The sequence below is a fragment of the Acomys minous genome (genome assembly GCF_964271855.1).
Source record: "Acomys minous genome assembly, chromosome: 1".
NCBI lineage: Eukaryota > Metazoa > Chordata > Mammalia > Rodentia > Muridae > Acomys > Acomys minous.
In genome coordinates, this window is record NC_140483.1 from 13,116,365 (window position 1) to 13,137,265 (window position 20,901).

General features: G+C 39.9%; 1 protein-coding gene across 13 annotated transcripts in view; it reads left to right on the forward strand.

Moving 5' to 3' along the window:
* ENAH (ENAH actin regulator) overlaps positions 1-20,901 on the forward strand; it is a 108,673-nt gene that overhangs the window by 33,065 nt on the left and 54,707 nt on the right. For all 13 annotated transcript variants that reach the window (XM_084791343.1, XM_084791345.1, XM_084791336.1 and 10 more), the window contains exon 2: positions 19,812-19,977. In XM_084791343.1, the coding sequence (XP_084647469.1) occupies positions 19,812-19,977 (166 nt within the window). The remainder of the gene's footprint in view (positions 1-19,811; positions 19,978-20,901) is intronic.

Consider the following 20,901-nt stretch of genomic DNA (forward strand, 5'->3'; position numbering starts at 1 on the left):
CCTGTAAACATTTTTACTTTTTATGAATTGGATTACTCATCATTTTGAATGTTGCCTTCTGCTAAATGACTCTGCTAGCATGAATTGAGTTGACTGTATTTTGTTCAGTCATATTTCTGAATGTTAGATGAAACCCATTTAATGTTTTAAACTATATTTTTAGACATACTATAAAGCTTACACAGCTGTTGCTTAGAGATGCATGTGAATTGCTTCGAGCTTATGGCTGGGATGCTGTGCCAGCTGATAGCTGCTACAAATGAGAAGAAGCCAACATAAGAATAAAATTCCTAAAGGGCACGGACATCATACTCCAGCATGTCCTAGGTGGGGCCTGCTTTGTTTCAGGCATCAAACTGTAATGGCCAAGTGCCATTGGGAGAATGGCTTTAGATTCTTTGTTGAAAAGTTCCGAGTGTGTTCCCCTTCTTCTGTTGAGAATCAGAATAAGTGTGACCAGCTACTCGTGTCAAGATACGTTTTAATAAATCAACTCAATTTCCACACTTCATTTGATAAAACTTTATCACGCAGTTGAAACATTTAGTTTGATTCTCTGTGGCGTGCCTAATCGTGCATAGATTGAGTTGTTCCCAAACAGCAAGTAAATCTCTGACACTGTTACACGGTCAATTTTCTTTGCTCCTGGGTTTCCCCCATCTCAGTTGTGTCAATTCTATATGCCTATTAAATATATGGTTTATTTAATATTTATTTTTATTTTGTGTGTCTTGCTTGTACATATATTTGTGTACCATGTGCATGCTTAGATGCAGAAAAAAAGGCACTGAGTCCCCTGTAAATGAAGTTACAGGCAGTTGTGAGCCACCAGTGGAAGAGGAGTGAGTGCTCTTAACTATTGAGCCCTCTCTCCAGCCCTTAGATACGTAGCTTTAAAGCTCCATTGATGATGCTCATAGTAAAATACTTTATATTCTATGCCTATGGCAAAGGGTCTGGTAAGTAAGTTGTTACCACTGACGTTTAATTATAAAATTGCTTATTATTTTTGTTCCAGTTATTTTGTGCTACTCTACTGGAATACTTGATGTTGGGTGATTTACAAAGAGCAGATTTGTTTCTTGTAGTTCTGAAGGCTGAGAAGACAAGGATCAGGTGGCACACATGTATCCACTGAAGGCCTTCTTGCTGTGTCATCCTTTAGCAAAAGAGCAGGGGTGGGGGGGGTGGATTTCTTTGTCTTTTTTTTCTTCTTTGGTTTTTTTTTTGAGACAAGGTTTCTCTGTTAGCCCTGGCTGTCCTGGAACTCACTGTAAATCAAGCTGGCCTTGAGCTCAAAGACATCCACCTGCCTGTGCTAGGATTAAAGGGAATAGGTTTTGTTTGCTTGCTTGCTTGTTTGTTTGATCATGAACCTAATATAGCCATAGCTTAATATAATCCTCTAAAATAATGGCATAAATCCATTCATGAAGACAGTACCCTTAGACTTTTTTTTTTTTTTTAAGGTTTTTTTGAGACAGGGTTTCTCTGTATAACCGTTCTGGCTGTCCTGGACTCGCTTTTGTAGACCAGGCTGGCCTCGAACTCACAGAGATCCTCCTGCCTCTGCCTCCCGAGGGCTGGGATTAAAGGCGTGCGCCACCATGCCTAACTTCCCTTACAACTCTTAAAGGCCCTACCTCTATCAGTGCTGTTTTGGATTAAGTGAACTTTGGGGAGCACATTAAAACCTGCAATTTGGGCGGGGGTGGGGGGTGATATTTCTAATTTTAAAAACTTTAAGTGACTGTGGTTTATCTGTTGCTCTTCCTGGCCTTATGATCCATTTTCTTGCTTGACATTTCAGCAAGCATCTGAATGTGTATTAGTTGTTAATTGTGTAGACAGGTGGTGCACTTCTTCGCTAGGAATTGTGTGTCTGGTATCTTATTACAGTGACACTGATGCTATGATAGGCGTGTTCCTGGTGCTTGTACTTGGAGGTCCTACTTGAGGTGTACACTATGGGAAAGGACAGTCTAAGAAGGCTACTTGGGTATGAACCGGAAGCCACAGTGGAGCAGTAATGGTTAAGAAAACAGTGAGTGAAGTGAGGCTTTAGTTGGAAAAGGAAATGCTAATTTAGAAATAGCAAGCTGGGAGGGATGAGGAGAAGCTTGTTGCCCAGTGCAAAAGATAGAGTTTAGTATGTGTTTAAATGATTGATTCAGTTTTATTTTGTGTGTGAGTTTTTGCTTCTGTGTATGTTACGTGCATTATATGTGTGCTTGGTACCTTTGGAGGCCTGAAGAGGCTTTTGAATTCTCTGGAACTGAAGTTACAGATGGTTTTGAGCCACCGTATGGGTGCTAGGAATCGAGTTCAAGACCTTCAAGAGCAGCAAGTACTCCTAACCACTGGTCCATCTCTCCAGCCCCTGTAGATTTTAATGATAGCTTTTCTTTTAAATCACAAAAACAAATTTTGTACCCTGATTAAACGTGCTCTCACATTACAAATAAAAATTACTTACATATGTTTGTCATGTCACAACTGAAATTTAAGAACAGTCTGCCCTTAAGCTTTGAAACTAGCACTATGCCAGAAAAGCAGTGTAGCTGGCTCTTACAAGAAAAAGACTGTTGGGTAGGTAGTGCATGTCTAATCCCAGCATTCAGGAGACTGAAGCAGGAGGATTGCTGTGAGTTTGAGACCAGTCTGGAGTACATAGTGAGTTTCAGGCCAGCTTAAGCTACAGTGTGAAACTGTGTGTGTGCGTGTGCGTGTGCGTGTGCGTGCACGCGCGCATTGGAGATCATCTCTGAGTTTCTAGCTTTAACACCCAGCTTTAACAGCTTTACTGCCTACTCTTTGACTCCAGCTTCTCCTAAGAGAAAACTGAAAAGAGAACTTTTATATATAAGAATACAAGAGCTGGGTAGTGGTGGCCTTTAATCTCCCAGCACTTAGGAGGCAGAGGCAGGCAGATCTTGATGAGTTGGAAGCCAGCCTGGTCTACGAAGCGAGTCCAGGATGGCCAGGGCTACACAGAGAAACCCTGTAGCTTTTGTTTTTTCCAAAAACCGTATCTGACCTATTGCCTGTAGAAGTTAATTCACAGAACAATGATTAAGGATAGAGCTTCCTTGAAGTAATCCCGAGGAACTAGAAAACATGAAACAAAATCAAAGTGTGCCTTGTGTTCCCCTGAGATTGCATCTTAATAGATGTCTTCTGGGAGACCAGGAAGCTAGAGTGCTGGCAATCTCATTGCACATCAGAGTTTGTTCATGAGTCAGAACTGGTTGACTTCACTTCTGAGTGAATTCCAAGCAGCAAAGGAGTCTGTGCTTTGGTAAGTGATGTTATCACAGACAACAAGCATTTGACTCTACAGGAACCACTAAGGAACACAGAATACCTTCTTAGATGGTCCAGTTTCAGGGGTTTAGTCCACTATCATCATGGCAGGAACTGGAAGGCAGGCACTGAAGCAGTAACTAAGAGCTAAGTCTTCTGATCCATAGGCGGCAGGTGGTGGGGGGAGCATATTTTTGAATCGCATCAATTTGATCACTTTCAGCAGATTCCAGCAAGTAGTCTTTGAAAGCAACCCCTCTTTATAAGCTCCTTTGTTGATAATCCTGGGAAAGCCCGGTATTAAGGTCTTTTTTAAAAGTTTTTTTTTTTAAGGTACTAATGACCATTATATTTTGTTTGAATGTTTTATAGGAACACAAGGCAAGAAACTGCAAAACCTCTGGAATACCATGCAGTTTTTTTGTGGATGAAAATGAGAGTATAGTTAGTGACTGTCTTTAGTTATCCTGTGCTGTCATCATTCCAAATGCCTGTGTGTGAACATCGTAGGCTGGTGGCTCCTCAGTCGTGCTTCGTTGCTCCATTGTCTCTTCTTCTATTGTCAGTGACAGACCCATGAGTAGTGTATTAGCATTTTATACTTTTCTACTACCCAGATTTCCCCCTTAAGATGGAAGCATCCTCTAGTCATACTTGTAGGTTCTTTGTGATACACTTTTGTGTTTGCATCCTGGGGTGCTTGTCTCCTCCATCAGGATTAACTGTAGACATATGTGGGTTATCCACATGGAATGTCAGCTTTACTGACATATTAAAGCAGGTTGTATATTGGAGTAAATTACAAAATAATAATGAGATTTTAATGTGAAGTGAGTGACTTCTAGGGAGTTTGTTTGCTCTGAGCTCTTCACAGCTCCTGACATTACTTAGTGTATGTGCGTAGATGGTCTCTACCATGTGGTGTCTCGGTTTTCTAATCTTTAGATAATCTTTTATGGAACTTATGTTGTATGGTAGCTATCATAGCTAGTCTAATTCTCAGAATGAAAATATGTTAAGCCTCATTTGAAGAACCAAGTTCTTAATCTTAATAAAGAAACTGTGTATGAAAGAAAGTGAGAAGTGTGTTTTCCCAGCTGTAGTAGATAGATTGCTTTTTAGGACAGAATTGCCCAATTTATAAAGTAGTTCTGAGCAGAAGTTGGCAGCTGGTAAATGTAAAGGTGCTTGCCAGACTATAAATATCTGGTTTGGAATCATCAGTGTCCAAGAAATACTCTTGGAAAATAACAGTTTCCTTAGGATAATAGGAAAACCAGGCTTTCTTCCAGTAGTTGTATTTTAAAATGGGAAGTTTGGGTTTTGATTTAGTTGGACTAAGGTTTCAGTGCTACTAAATATTACATATACTTGTATCCTATTCACATTAGTGACTAACAGAAAGCAGCTTCGTTGTGTTTGAAGACTTTGTGGTCAATCTTTTCCAAAACAACAAACAAAACCAGAATCTTGCTATATATGTAGTCCAGGCTGGCCTTGAACTCACGATTCTCCTTTCTCAGCTTCCTTCGTGCCAGGGTTACATGCATTTCCACTACACCTGGCTCCACATAACCTGATGATTGTTACAGTCACTGGAACCAGAAATTAGAATTATATCCCAGTGTTACATTTTGCTAGGAAATCTCAAGGCCATCGCGAAGTCCCAGCTTGAGACTTATAATAGCCTTCACAGCAGGTGGGTTCCGGAGGGTGGACAGAAGTACAGGCTGCTGCTCCGTAGTGAGTAGAGTTTGGCGGAGGCTGACAGCGTTCTGTAGCCTGCACCCAGGCCTTAGAGCAGAAGAGTGGGAAGCCTGGGATCTTGAACTGACCAAAGGAGTGATGGTAATTCAAGGCCTGCCCTGGGCCTTGAGGGTTCTTTGGCAGCTGAGCAAATGTTAAAGAATGTACTGCAGTTGGCAGTGTGCTTACTGTGGTTCTAAAACCCTTTATTAGCTGCTATCTCACTTTGCCAATTTGCACAGGTTTTCGTGCCTGGCACATTGCAGGTCCCTAACGGGCTCTATGTACATACTTATGTTCTCACAAGAGTTGCGTGATGTTACTGTTACTCTACTTTAGAAATCAGGAAACTGAAGCTGATAGAGGCTTTATAAATCACTTAATACAAGAAAATAACAGTTGGAATTGAAATTAATTTAAGCTTAAGCTCGTAGTCTTTGTTGATCACCAAAGTACATTTAACATTTTCTTCAATGTTTTGGGTTGAGATGAGCAGTTGAAGTGACTATTATCATCAACCCTATGCTGAAGGTTTTTACTGTAAACAGTCTACATAAAATCTACTGAAAACAAAATTAAACCCTTTGTTTTAAAAACCTAGAGTGGTGATCTAATTTTAATGGCATGGAAAGCAGTTGCCTTATTTCCATACTTTTTGTTACAAAATCAAGATATTAATTGTAGAAAATATTGGGAGTGTAGATCCCAGTTCTTCCAAAGCAGAGAATTAAAGCCATACATTATTCTGGCTTCTACAGATACCACTAAAAATGATGTGATGTTTGTAATATATACATGTACATGTATATACACACAGACAAACTCACACATATACATATATATTTTAATGTATCATTTATGTGTGTTTATATGTGTACATTTATGAATAGGGTCTTTTTTTTTTTTTTTTTTTTTTTTTTTTTTTGTTGAGACAGGGTCTTGTTTAGATGAGGCTGGCCTAAAATTCACTGTGTAGCTCAATATAATTTCATGGTCCTCCTGCTCCTACTTTCCAATTACGTACATGGGCCACAATACTCATCTAATGTACATATACTTTATAACCTGATTTTTTCCCTCAAATATACCAGTACTTTTATAATTTTTGATGGTTCTTTTTTTTTTTAACGTTTGTTTGTTTATGATATATACAATGTTGTGCCTGCACATACACCTGCATACCACAAGAGGGCACTAGATCTCATAGATGGTTGTGAGCTGCCATGTGGTTGATGGAAATTAAATTCAGGACCTTTGAAAGAGCAGCTACTGCTCTTAACCTCTGAGCCATCTCTCCAGCCTTCTATTGGCTCTTGTTTTATTTCACTATTGGATACTCTGTTTTTGTCAGTCTGCTGTCATCTTACATTTAATTTGTTTCTGAATCTGTCACTGCTGTGAACAATGCTAACAATATTGCATATTTAGGTTATAGCTAAATGTTCATGTGTTATAAACATTACTCAAATTTTATTTGTACTTATTAGCAGTTACTTGCTTGCAGAGTTGATTAATAATCCATAATGTAAATCCATGTAAAGAATTTATTTTATTTTATGTGTACAGATGTTTAACCTGCCCGCACTGCCTCTGGAGGCCAGAAGCAGTGTCAGGTACCCTGGAACTGGAGGTGATTATTCACTGCCATGTGTATGCTGGGAGTGAAAAAAGCAAAGAGCAAGTGCTCTTAACTACTGTGCCATTTCTGTGCCTCTTGTAAGTCTACTTAAAATAAAAGAGCTACTGTCCATTGAATAGACAACAGCAGCATTGCTTTATCTCATGCAATCCCTCAGTGACTTTATCATCTCCACTTTAAAAGTAAAGAAAGGAAGCATAGGAGGCAGGGACTGCCTCTGACACAAACTCTGGTGTCCCCTATTTGATTACTTCCCCTTGGTAGGGAGGAAGGGGAGGCAGGCTCTCTGCATGAGACCAGATAAGCTATGGGGGCAGAGGTCCCCTTCAGTCAGAGATCTACGGGAGGGGAATAGGGCTGAAGGAGAGAGGGAGGGTAGGAACAGGAAGATACAAGCAAGGGGATAACAGTCAGGATGTAATCTGAATAAATTATAATAAATGTTTTAAAAAAGAAAAAACCTGGAATATGCCTTAAAGTTTCATAAAATATAGTTTTCATAAAATAAAGTTTCATAAAAAAGGCCTATGAGGTAAATTCAGACTACAGTCAGAAGTATTTTGTGATTATTGTTAATTATTTGTTTTAAATTTTATCATATAAAATTGGTTTAGCTGTACTTCTTAGAGCAGGAAATACTTTTTATTGTTTGTGTGTGTCCCTTTAATTCTTTTTCTTCATCATTCTTCCTTTCTTTCCCTCCTTTCTTATTCCGGTGTCTTTTCTAATATATCCATAAAGTTTCTCGGGCAGACGTATCCAGGCTTGGGTCAGTATGACGTATCAGTCACATACAGTACCTGTACTAGTCTGCCTACTAACTGTAGCTCCATTGTGTCACACCTCATCAACCTTCATCTTCTTAATTTTTCTTCCTAAGACATTTTTACAGTCTTTATGATTGAAATTTTGTTTTGTTCCTAAGCAGTCACTCCATTTCTTTGGATAGGATTAGATACTTTTTACACCTAAGCTCTCGTGCTTCTAAACATATGTACATACCTTCAGTCCTGCAGAGCTGTTTGATGAGGAAATCACAGAAGTCTGAAGCCAAGAGGGCCACAACCATGTAGTCTGCTGTGTGTGTGTGTGTGTGTGTGTGTGTGTGTGTGTGTGTGTCTGTCTGTCTGTCTGTCTGTCTGTCTGTCTAGCAGTAATTAAGTCTGAGATTGACTAACAGTTTACCTGAAAAAGGAGATCATCAGGAATATAAATCTATTATGTAAAACTTCTTAGCTCTAAAGCTGGGTGTGTTGGAAGCAAATTCTTTAACCCCAGCACTCAGGAGGCAGAGGCAGGCAGGTTTCTGTATGAAGCTAGACAGACTGACATGGTGAGTTCCAGGCTAGTCAGAACTCCATAGTGAGACCGTGTCTTTTATAAAAATGGCCTAATATAAGATATTAGTACTAGATTCTTCTCTGCAGAAATAGAAAGGCATTGTATGCTCTGTGTAATGCTTAACCTGGGGTTAGGGGTTAAGAGTGCTTCCTGCTCTCCCAGAACCCATGTTGGACACAGCTCAAAACCATCTGTAGCTCTGCTTCTAGGGGATCGGATGCCCTTTTAGCCTCTGTAAATACCAGCATATACATAAACACAGCAGATACACAAAAATAACAATAAAACTGCTTGAAAAACAAAAAAAGATACTTATCCTTATTTGGGAAGTGTGGCCTATAGGCCTGCAGAAAGATGCTGGAGGGTAGAAGGCTGTTTGTGAACTTCTATAGTAATCCAGGGAAGACTGTTACACTAAAATGGTGGCAGTGGGACTACATAGAGGCAGGATACAGTACAGGAGATCAGTGGGTGCTTCCGACTGACGAGAGATAACTGCACAGGAGCAGTGTAGAAAACTTAGGTTTCTATCTGGGGAAGAAATGTGGGCATGTTCATTTGGGAAGGAAAATTGGGAGAAAGGAGCAATTAGGGTAAAGGAGGAAAATGCCTTATGCCTCATAATTATTTGTGTATAAATACACAGCAAGTAGCTGTCTGTAGCTTTTGAGCACAGGAGAAAACTAGAGTTGGTACTGAATGCTGCAGGTGTTGGTTGAAACCTTGACTGTGGCTGTGCTAAAGCCTTGATGGTGTGTGTCTTTGGGCTTTAATGGGAACCATTAGTGAGCAGACTGCCAACCAAATATTGATCACTTCCATCTTTATTGTTTCTCCATCAGTTAAACTTTGTGTGTTTGTAAACATGCGGGCTATATATCACTGTACTTGTGGTGGCTAATGGACAACTTTCTGGAGTTTGAGCTTTCCTTTAGTATAGGTTTAAGGGGTCAGGCTCCATTCTCCAGACTTATAGAGCAAGCACCTTTACCCACTGAGTCATCTTACTGTCCCTCAGTTTAAAATTCTTATTTGACTAAATATAAGAAATGAGACATGGGCTGGAGAGATGGCTCAGAGGTTAAGAGCACTGACTGCTCTTCCAAAGGTCATGAGTTCAATTCCCAGCAACCACATGTTGGCTCACAATCATCTATAAGAAGACCTGTATACATAGTAAATAAATAAATAAATCTTTTAAAAATATGAGACACGCCTGTCCTTGGTCTTTTGTTTTATGAAAATGAATATATACAATTACTTTGTCATTTTTTATTGTAACTATTCCAGTTTTATGTCTGTTTTGACAAATGTCCTAAGCAAAGGCAAGATAGGGAAGGAGAGGGTTTGTTTGGCTTATGGTTCCAGTTCCGGTCCATATTTAGGGGAAATCAAGGCAGGAATTCAAGCAGCCCATCATGTCTCATCCACTGTCCCCATAAGCAGGTGGTCCCAGGCTGCCGGCTCAGTCCTCATCTCACTTTCTTTACTCTCACACAGCCCAGGACCTGCCTATGAAAGGGTCCACACTGAGAGCAGGTCCTTACACATCAATTAGCAATGAAGACGCTCCCCGCCTCCCACACCCACCCCACCACATGCAACCTGATCTAGCACTTCCAAAAGTTGAGACTCTTCCCACATGACTGTAGGTGGTTGTGTCAGGCTGACATTCAGAGCTAACCATCGTTGTACCTGTGAGGTCTTAGGTGTTTTTAGAGAGAAAGCTGCATAGTAGCAACACCTCGTAGATTTCTTCCCAACATTTTATCATGAACATTCTCAACACATAGCATAGTTGAGGTATTGTGCAGCGACATACCCACATTGTAGAATATCCAGTAAATATTTAATCTTGCTGCTTGGGGAAGATGGTAACAAATACCACTTTATTTTTCATAAATTTTATTATTAGAAAATCTTGCAAACAAAACAGATATCACACATCAAAATTTACCAGACCTTAATGAGCCTTCATACATTAAGAATAGCCATTCTAAAGAATGAAATATTTTATATTTGCTTTATTACATATCTGTCTGTCCATTCGTTTTTTTCTCTGTGTGCACTTAAAGAAAATAGTCACCTATATGGTTTCCTATGTATATCATATGTCGTTTACTAAGTCTTAATGCCTGCATATTTTAACTTTTGTGGCACATGCAAGCATGTGGACCCACACATACACACTGTAAGATACATACATGTAAGTCACATTTCTTTTGAGGCAAAAGTGTGTTTTGGGGTGATGGCAAAATGTACCAAAACCTTCTCCCTTGTTATTCTTTGCTTTAATTTCCCCTTCCACTGAAAGTTGCTGTTCTTCAAAGTGTGGTAGTGCACACCTTTAATACCAGGACTAGGGGGACGGAAGAAGGTAAATCTCTGGAGTTCAAGGCCCACTTGCTCTACATAGCAAGTTTCAGGTCAGCTAGTGATGCATAGTGAGATTTTGTCTTTATTTTGGATAATTTCCACTAAAGATTTAGCTTTTTTCTCTGCAAGAACTTAATGGATGGTATTAAAAATATATGCTCTTGTATAAGGCTTCCTTCACAGCATACTTTTACTGCTTATCTTTGCAGTTGCCAGTTACTTTGCTTTTCTTGCTCAGTAATAAAGGAACGTATAAATGTGCCAGCGTATCCATTTTCCTGTTATGTACCTGGCCTCTCGCCAAGTTTGGGTAATACTGCTTAGCATTGGAATCGAAAGCTCAGAGGGTAGGTGTGCGCTTAGTTCTGTAACATCTTACTCTTCATGCATACATTTTAGAAGGTTTAGAATTCTATGTGGTCTGTTGGCTTTGTAAAGCTATATCGCTTTGCACCCTCCCCCAGCAATCGTTACAGTAGTTACAGATATGCATCTTAATTTTTTTTTTTTTTACCATTTGCTTGAAGTTGATGCTCTAAGCACTTCACATAAAATATTAACCTTGCAAGTCTTTGCAATACATGGGTTTATTCCTGTCTATTTTTGTAGCTGCCTTGCCTATAGTTCATCTGAATACTTTGAACCCCTGTAAGATGTTACAGTTTTTGCTTTAAAATGCCAGTATAACTTATATTGCTCTATGTGCCAGTTACTTTTTATTGTGTTGGATCCAACCTAGAGCTGTATGAGAACTCAGCTGAAGAATTACCTCGGTCAACACAGCCTGTGGCAATATCTGTGGGAAATCGTCTTGATTGTTAGATAAAGTCCTCTGTGGATGGTATCATTCCTAGGCAAGTAGATTTGGGCTGTATTTAAAGAAAGGAAAGAAAGAAAGGAAGGAAGGAAGGCGGCGGGGGGGGGGGGGGGGGGAGCTAGCTGTGAGGCCTGGAAAGATGGCTCAGTGGTTAAGAGCACTTGCTGCTCTTGTAGAAGATCTGGGTTCGATGGCCAGCATCCGTGTCAGGTAGCTCACAATTCCAGTCACAGGGGATCTGACCTCCTCCTCATCTTTATACCACTTAATACAAATGTTCAGTAATACGTAGGTCTTTAGTTAGGGTAGTAGAAGTAATGAGTCATATACTTTGTTTTATTTTGTGTTCATACTAATTTTTGTTTTGTTTTCATTTATTCAGGTTCTTCTGTAGTTGAAATGTTTCTTAATTTTCTAGCCACTATTTTTTTTTTAATGATGAATTGGTGAAAATATCTTTGAAAATGATAGGTGGCCATCTCCGTCTAACTGACAAAATACCTGGCACAACCAACCTAAAATATTTTATCTTTTAGAGTTTTAATCTAAGTTTATATTTTAGAGGTGTAATTCTAAGATCACCTAGCTCCACTGGTTCTGGGCCAGAGCACGGTGGGGCAGGGCATCATTGTGGAAGCATGTAGTGTGAAAAATTACTTATTTTGTGACCAACAGGAGGCTGAGACAGGCCAGGCCACGAAAATACACATGCCCTCTTTAAAGGCAACCTGCAGTGACTATTTCCTCCAATTCTGCTCCACCTCGGGGTTCTCATAAACACTTTAGACTAATGCCTTCGACGTGTGGATCCACGGCTGTACTAAACCAATGGTAAAGAGTCCTCATGGTCCAGCCCCTTTTGAGAGGCTCAGACTGAATGAATGGGAAAAAAGAAAAAAAAAAAAAACAGGAAAGCTAAATGAGTATTTTTGTTTTCCTTGCTCCCTGATCCACAAAGAGTGAAGCAGGCACGCCAACAGCTTCCACTGCCTCAGACAGTATGGCCCTGCTCTGTGCTTTCCCATGGTAATGGACTGGTAATGGACGTGGCAAATCATGAGTAAGAAAAGTCTTTCTGGTTGCTATGTATTTTGCCACAGCAATTTTTTTTAAGTGCTTTTTTTTTCCCCCAGAAAAAGATCTGCTTTTTTTTTTTTCAGTCTTCCGCATCTGAGGGGCTTATTCTCTGGGAGCAGGTCAAATCTTCCTCAGTATGTTCCCAGACACAGTTGCACACGTGAAGCCATTGCCAACTCTGTTCATTTTCAGTCTTACTAGTTAGTTAATACTTTCTTCCTCCTTCCAATATGTTTTCATTTTCTCTCCATGAGCCCTTAGAAATTCCACCCCAGTTTCTCCATGGTCATGGCTCTAGGAACATGCATTACTACATTCTCTCTCTGGGCGTGTTGTTGAGAGTAGACGGTTCTCTTTATTGACTCACAGTTACTGAATTTTATGGAACTTATTACGGTACTTAATTGAGTACCATGAAGAACTCAGAGGGAACGGAAGCTCCACAAAAAGACCAATAGAGCCAACTAACCTGAGCTCAGGGGGCCTTGCAGAGACTGCAACACTATCCAAGGGACCATGTGTGAACTGGACCTAGGTCCCCTACACATATGTACCAGATGAGCAGCCCCTAGTAAGGGGAACAGGGCTGTCTCTGACAAGGACTCTGTTGCATGTTTTTTTATCACTTCTGGTGGGGGCCCCCTTGCCAGGCCACCATGGTAGAGGATGCACTCAGTCCTGATACAACTTGTGCTGGGATGGGTGGGTAAGGGGCGGCTCCTCTTCTGAGGTTGAGGGGAAGGGGGTACACGAGGAAGAGGGAGGGAGGGTAAGACTGAGTGGAAAGGAGGGAATGGGCTATGTATGATTGGGATGCAAAGTGAATAAATTAATTAAAAGGGGGGGGGGGGCTGGAGAGATGGCTCATCAGTTAAGAGCACTTGACAGTTGTTCCAGAGGTCCTGAGTCCAATTCCCAGCAACCACATGATGGCTCACAACTATCTTTAATGTGATCTGATGCCCTCTTCTGGCCTGCAGGTATACATGTAGGCAGAGCACTGTATACATAATCAATCAATCAATCAATCTTTAGAAAAGAAAAGAACGGTTTCAGGTAGGTATGATGATACAGGCTACTAATCCAGGCAGTTGGGAGGCAGAGTCTGGAGAAACACCTGGGGGCTACATGGTAAAACCCTGTTTCAAAAAAAAAATAGACAAAATACTTTTATAAGCTATTATTATAATCAGAGTTTCATGTAGCCTAGGCTAGCCTTGGACTCTAGTTCATACCATGTCAGCACTTCAGCTAAGCTGTATTCTCCACCTAAAATCGTTTTAAAGCTTGACTTCCAACATTCCTGAAAACATGATTATATTTAGTAAGTTCCTTCTTTCTACCTATCAATTATAAGAAAAGAGAATTGGTAAAGGGATTTTTTTTTTTTGATCCTGAAAGGTGGATTTACCAAAATATTCTCAAAAACTCACTATTTTACTTTAAATGCACTGCCATTTTCTCTTGACTGTGAATGGATTGTTACACCTGGTTGTGTTTGCATTTTGTTTGTATATTGGATACTGTGGGATAAAGAGCTTAGTATACAGACATTGATATTTTACCTCTTAAAAAACTAATAATACTGCTTTTGTGAAAGTGATGAATGATACGATGTATCTTGCCTGTCTACATATTTGCAGTGTCTACATCTCAGATGGTTTTATTGCTTTGCAAGAAAAAGAAAATGTTTGCTGCCACTATTTTTATCTGCTGTTTTGTTTGCCAGTCATTCATTCATAATGTTTTTGCTATTTTCTTCACTGAACCATGATAGAAGAACCTGTTAGTAAGAATTTCTCCCATCTTTAACAAGTTTGTTTGGTTTTGGTTTTTCTTTTTTTTTTTTAGATTTATTTATTATGTATACAGTATGCATCAGATCACATTATAGATGGTTGTGATCCACCATGTGGTTGCTGGGAATTGAACTCAGGACCACTGGAAGAGCAGTCAGTGCTCTTAACAGCTGAGCCATCTCTCCAGGCCCTTGTTGTTGTCTTTTCAAGACAGGGTTTTGTTGTAGCTTTGGCTGTCTTGAAACTCACTCTGTTGACTAGGCTGGCCTTGAACTCAGAGAAGTCCACCTACCTCTGCCTCCCAAATGCTGGGATTAAAGGCATGGGTCACTACCATCTGGTTCACAAATATATTTTAATGGAATAGCAAAGGAGAAATGTTGTTTAATATTTCATAAATGTTTGTCACGAGCGAAGCCTTATTATGAGTCTACTAATATTTATATTTGGTTAGTGGAAATAAATTTTGGTATCCTTAAAAATGTTTTATGCCTTAAAGTTTACTTTTTATTTTATTATTATTATTTGGCTTGAACAGAAATTCTACTTCCTCAGAGTTCTAGAGAGAGGAAGTCCATGATCAAAGTGATAATAGGATTGATTTCCTCTGAGGCGTCCCTCCATGTTAGTACCCCCTTGTGCTAACCACTGTTTGACTACCTCTTAGTATGCCCTTTGTATGTTTGGTGCTTCTCATCCTATGAGTCGTTTAGTCTCTTTTAGCATGTGAACAGCATATTGGTAGGAAGAAGCTGTCATGCTCACTGTGTGTTCAAGGCCAGTATGGTCTATGTAGTGAGTTCCAGGACAACCAGAGACCCTATCTTGGAGGGGCAGGGGTTCTGTTTTATGTTATCTCTTGAATCTGTTAGAGGAGGCAGTCAGGTACAGGGTTGGGATCCTACCAGTCTTTTCTTTCTGTGTAGGTGAGTCATCAAATGGCTCCGCAGTGCTGCCTACCTACCACTTAAGTTATGGCTCTGGTCCTGATATTCCCTTGTCAGATAGCCAGTGATTACTATTTCAGAGAGCTGGGGATGGGGAGGAGGGTTCAGAACCTAAGTTCTTCCTTATTTGAAAAGCCAGAGTTCAGTCTCTCAGTTGTGATACCACTTATTGCATCTGTAGACAGAAATTTTAAAGTTAGAGAAAGCCCCAAAGGTCACTTACATGGTACAAAGTAACCGTGGGTTTGGAAACCTGTGAAATTGAAGGAGAAGTGATTTGAGGAATCAGGAGCAAAGTCCAATGAGAATTTTGTCCAGTCCTTCCTTTGTGCTTCATGAGGAAGGCAGGAGACCACAAAGGGGACTGTTAGCACCTCTTCTGCACTTCCTTTCAGGAGTCTTGAGTGGTCAGTGTCTTTTGGTGGAGGGCGGATATAAAAAATTAACAAACATACCATCTCGTATATCTACTTGGCTTTTATGTACTCGGTTCAAGAGTGAGCTCCTGAGCGGTAGATATGTGTGTGTGTGTGTGTGTGTGTGTGTGTGTGTGTGTGTGTGTGTGTGTGTGTGTGTGTGTAGGCAGGCAGGCAGAGAAACTTAACTGCTCTGTTTCAGGATCCATCTGCTTAAAGCTTCATTCGATTGTGTGGCATTTACCACGAACCCATTTTGGTGTGAGCTGGTCGTTTGGAACCTAGTACAGGAACCCAGGTCAAAACTTTTTTTTTTTTTTTTAGTGGAAACATTAGTAACCTGCTGGTTATGTTCATAGTTTTTATCCATTGTGTTATACTTCAAACATCCCATGTGTTCCTCTCCTGTTTTCTAGTCTGCTATTCTTGCTTCTATCCTTAATTTCCACATCACCTTCCACAGTCGCTTTAGTTTGTGGTAGCTAGAGTCATGGCTTTACAAATGTAAGTTGTGTGCTACTTAAAGCCCTCCAATATTTTTCCGATCTCTTTCCTATGGCTCAAGTGTTCCCTCCCCAGAGACTCTCGCTAGGGGACGGAAAAAGGAAGTAATTAATGATGATTTTGGTGACCCTAGGAAGACTTAATATAAGGAAAAGTATTTGATTCTGGTTTTTAACAAGTCAAGTTTTGTTAGGTGCATTTATTCACTGAACAGCATTTAAAAAGTGCCTGCTGTGCATGAGGCACTTTATGCTTCCTTTGACGTGTGATTAGTAAACGGTGTCTTTGAAAGGGAAATGCTGTGTATTAAAGATTGCTACATCATCACTACATAGTATGTACAAGAATACATTGTTTTTTCCTTAAATAAAATGGAACATTGCACTTACTGGTACCTATTTTTTGTGAACATTCTCTACCATTATATACCTACTTGTTCAGGGAATTTGACTGTATTCAGAAATGAATTTACTAACCAAGCTACAAAACTACTTAAATAATATTGTGTTTCATTACACTTTGGGGGAGGGGCAGTGAGCCAGCTAGTTTTAGTGTTTTAATGCTGTATGTCACTGAAAAATACCAAAATTAACATTAGGAACATGAAGTATAATTAAATCTGTACACTGGCTACATTGCATCATAAGAATGTGGGTTTTGTTTATGGCTATTTAGTATTTAATCTTCACAAAACTGCAGTTCAGTAGATTACTCATTTATTTTTTTTCATAATTGTTTCACTGATTCAGAAATACGAAGATTTTGACAAGTTTTTATTTTGAGACTTGCCATGGTGCATATAAAGACGCGTTGCTCTGTTCTTGGATATATACCAGCAATACTTTTCTGTGCAGCTGAGAACAGCCATAATTAGCTATGTTTTTCTCTATAACCAAGCTGGCTTTGAGCTTTGGATCTTCCTGTACTCAGCATCCTGAGTGTTGGGATTACAAATACGGACTACCATACCTGACAGTGCCATCTTATTTAAAGCAGGTCTTTGTTACTGTAATAGAACAAAACAGGATGAAAAATACAAACATAGATAATGTCTGGAAAACTAAAGTTACTATGTTTGATTATTTTAGTTGTTTTATAATGTGTATAGGTGTTTTGCCTATGTATATGGTGTTTTGCCTTGTATTTATGTGCACCACATATGTATCTAGTACTTGCAGGGGCCAGAAGAAGGCATCGGATTCCCTGAGATAGTTAAAGAGCCACCTTGCACGTACTGAGAATTGAATCAGGATCCTCAGGAAGAGCAGCCAGTGCTCTTACCCACTGAGTCATCTATTCATCTCTTCTATACCTATTTTTCTGTTTCCAAAAAATCCTTAGCCAGGCGGTAGTGGCACATGTCTTTAAACCCAGCAAGCAGATTTCTGTGAGTTTGAGGCCAGCCTGATGTACAGAGTGAGTTCCAGAACAGCTAGGTCTACACAGAGAAACCCTGTCTCAACAAACAAAACAAAACAAAAAAAACCCTTATTTTTAACAAGTTGGATGGTCTTTCCCTTACAGTTTTTTATCCACCCAAAATGCTAATAGACCAAAATATTGACATCCTGTTCTGTATTGATTCATCCAGTCTGCTTTTTAAATGTGTAGGTTCATGAAGTTAAACGGCTTGACTGTCACCGGTTTAGTCTGTGCACCACATCAGAGTTGACAGATGAGCTCTGGCTGGTCCTTGAGCCTCTGTGAGTTTCCCAGCTTAGTCTTAGATTCCCCCATGAGATTCTAGGAGCACAGGTGTGTACAAGGCTCTCATGGCCTCCTGAAATGCCATTTTTAAAGATGAGGTTTTCTTTTATAGCCCTGGCTGGCCTTGCACCCACAGAGATTTGTCTACCGATGCTTCCTAAGTGCAAGGAGTAATAGTGTGTGTTGCTTTTCCTTGCTAGTACTCATTTTGAACACTGGAAGATAGTTTTGCATTAATTTTCAGGTTTTTGTTTTGCATCTCATAGTCAGTTTGTTTCTGCAGCTGTAAGTGGTAGGAAGCACTGGTCTTTGCTTATTTCAGTCACCTTTCTTATACTTAAAGTTGTCACATAGTTTGTGTTTCTGTTGTGAGTAAGTCTTCAACTGCGCTGACAAATACCTTTAAATAATGCTTTTAAAAAATAATTCTGGCTTTAGTCATTGACTTGTTTCTATTCTCAGAAAATTTCTAGGCAGCATGAAAGTAATTTGAGACAGCACCAAAGGACTCACTATACCATTGTTGCTTACCACTTAGGTTTTGTGTAATTCTCGTAATGGAACGTTAAAACAACTGATCTCTCTGAAGCAAATTGATTATTCAGCGCAGTGATTTCTTTAGGTTTCCCATGATCTTGTTATCAGGGCACACACAGCATCCTCCTGCGAAGCTTTGCTTGAGAGAAGCATAGCAAGGCTGACGTAACTATTTCAGAGGGTGTTTTGGAAAAACCACATAGTATATTGTCCAAAATCTCTGGAGGCAGAAATTGGTAGACTGAACATGTCCTTCATGACAAATGGGATGGGGAGAGCATGAACTATTTAGGAGCGTCTGTATTAACCGCTCAAAAGTAGGCTTATATCCCTCCAGAGGAGTGGTTCTCAGCCTCCCTCGTGTGTGATGACCCCGCCACCACCATAAAATTATTTCAGTGCTACTTCATAACTGTAATTTTGCTGCTGGTAGGAAACATACAGGAGACCTGATACAGGGTGATGACCCACAGGTTGAGAGCTAGTGCTCTAGAAGCTGCATTTAATTGGGTTTGTAGTTAGCTGTGTGTCTGTTTGAAAATTTTCAGAAAGAAATTGACCTCATCTCTGTTTTATTTGTATGCCTCAGTATTACTTAGTAGCAAGTAATTGGGACAGATGGCAGCCCAAAACTCTGGTATTCAACTTTTTTTAGTATTTATCTGTGGAGAAGAGGATTTTAAATGTAGTAGGATCCTTAGAAATCATCTTTTAGTCTTAAACTTTTATTTTTAGTGATGTGTGTTTGTGGGTGTGTGCATGTGAGTGTAGATATCTGTGGAAGCCAGAGGCATCCAGTCTCTTAGAGCTGAAGTTGCAGGTGGTTGTGGGCTGTCCAGCCTGGGTGCTGGGCCTCAGTTGGGGTCTCTGCAGGGCAGTAAGCTTTCTTAACCCTGAGCTTTCTCTGAAGCCCCTTATTCTTACACTTTAAAGGAAATGGGGGAAAGATGTTCATGTGTGGGATATTCACTTGACAAGAAGGAATAAAGAGAGTTAGTCATGTTGTCAGCCACTGATTATTCGTTTCATCTCCTTGGGTTTTGTTTTGTTTTGTTTTTCCCTTTCGGGATTGGTGTGTGGCTCAAGACAGGGTTTCTCTGTGTAGCCTTGCCTGTCCTGGACTCGCTTTGTAGACTAGACTAGCCTCGAACGCAGCGATCTACCTGTCTCTGCCTCCCTGAGTGCTGGGATAAAAGGTGTGCGCCACCGCGCCTGGCCTTCATCTTCCTGTTTTGAAGAACAGATACTGCTTTGTCTAAATTTGTTAGAGACCTTGAAGTGATCCTGATTATAAAAGTAATTTTGTCAGCAAGGAGAAAATAATCTCAGATGGGTCACCATCATATACTTAAACAAGTATTAGGTGATTAATTTATAGTTGTATTAATAGATATATTCAACTTGATAATAAACTAGATGCATTTAGAATAAAATACTTATGGTTTTGTATTTGTATGGATCCCACACCTTCCCTTTATTATGCTTTGCTTTTATCTTTCCCTGTTGATTGTTAACTGACACCACATTGGCTAACCCTAGCTCATGCCTCTTGGGCATACCTAGCATATTTTAAATATCTCGTTTGATTTTTATTTTCTACAGTGAACAGAGTATCTGCCAGGCAAGAGCTGCTGTGATGGTTTACGATGATGCCAATAAGAAGTGGGTGCCAGCCGGTGGCTCAACTGGGTTCAGCAGAGTACATATCTATCACCATACAGGCAACAACACATTCAGAGTGGTGGGCAGAAAGATTCAAGACCATCAGGTAAGGGTCTGCTAAAATCCTTTATAGTTGTGTTTGTGAATGCGTGCATGTGTATGTGTGCAGACTTGCACATGTGGGAGCAAACATGTGGAGATGAGAGGACAGTGCTTGGGAGTCTGTTTTCTCTTGGTGCTTTGTAGGATCTGGAGTTCAAAATAATATCTGCCAAGCCTCACTGAGCAGGAGTTTTTTCAGCTTCATTAGATTGTCATATCTGGCCATCCAACCAGCCAGTGTCTGTAATCTAAATTCAGAATAGACACCTAGGAAGTATAATGTAAGGAGCACATTGTATGCTCGTAGGATTCATTTGTCTGTCTACTTACCTACCTACCTATTGGTCAAAGGTATAGTTTATGAGGCCAGAGAAATGACTTGAAAGTATAAATGGCTTCAGAAGGTATTGTCAAATTCATAAGTGATGATAAAAAAAGTGGTAGCCATTAGTGTTGCTGGAATAATTGGGCTTTTCTTTCTAGTTCATATCTAAGGTGACAGCCAAGCTTTAGTAATCCCTATTGCACATTTCAAGAAAGTTAAGTAGGTTGTCTGATAACTTGATGCCTTACTTAGTCCCTGTCAAATCCAGATTAGGAGCTGTAGGCAGAGGGAGAGGTAATCAGGCCTTACAGTTCACTGTATACTAGTAGCAGGAACTTTTACAGTTTGGAGACTTACTAAGTACCTTTGGAAAAGTGTTTTCCAAAGTTGTAATCTAACTAATGTTTAAAACCATTCTGCTACAAAGTGCAGGGAAAATATAGCTAGATTCTGTCTGGTGCCCTGTGAGTTGTTGCTAAAAGAAAGTTAGATCTATAATTTTCCAGTAAGTGTAATGTAAACAGATGCTGCAGGAACCCTGGATTTTAAATTGGTTTGTCAACTGGTGATAGTGAGGGATTTATAATAGTCATGCATATGTAT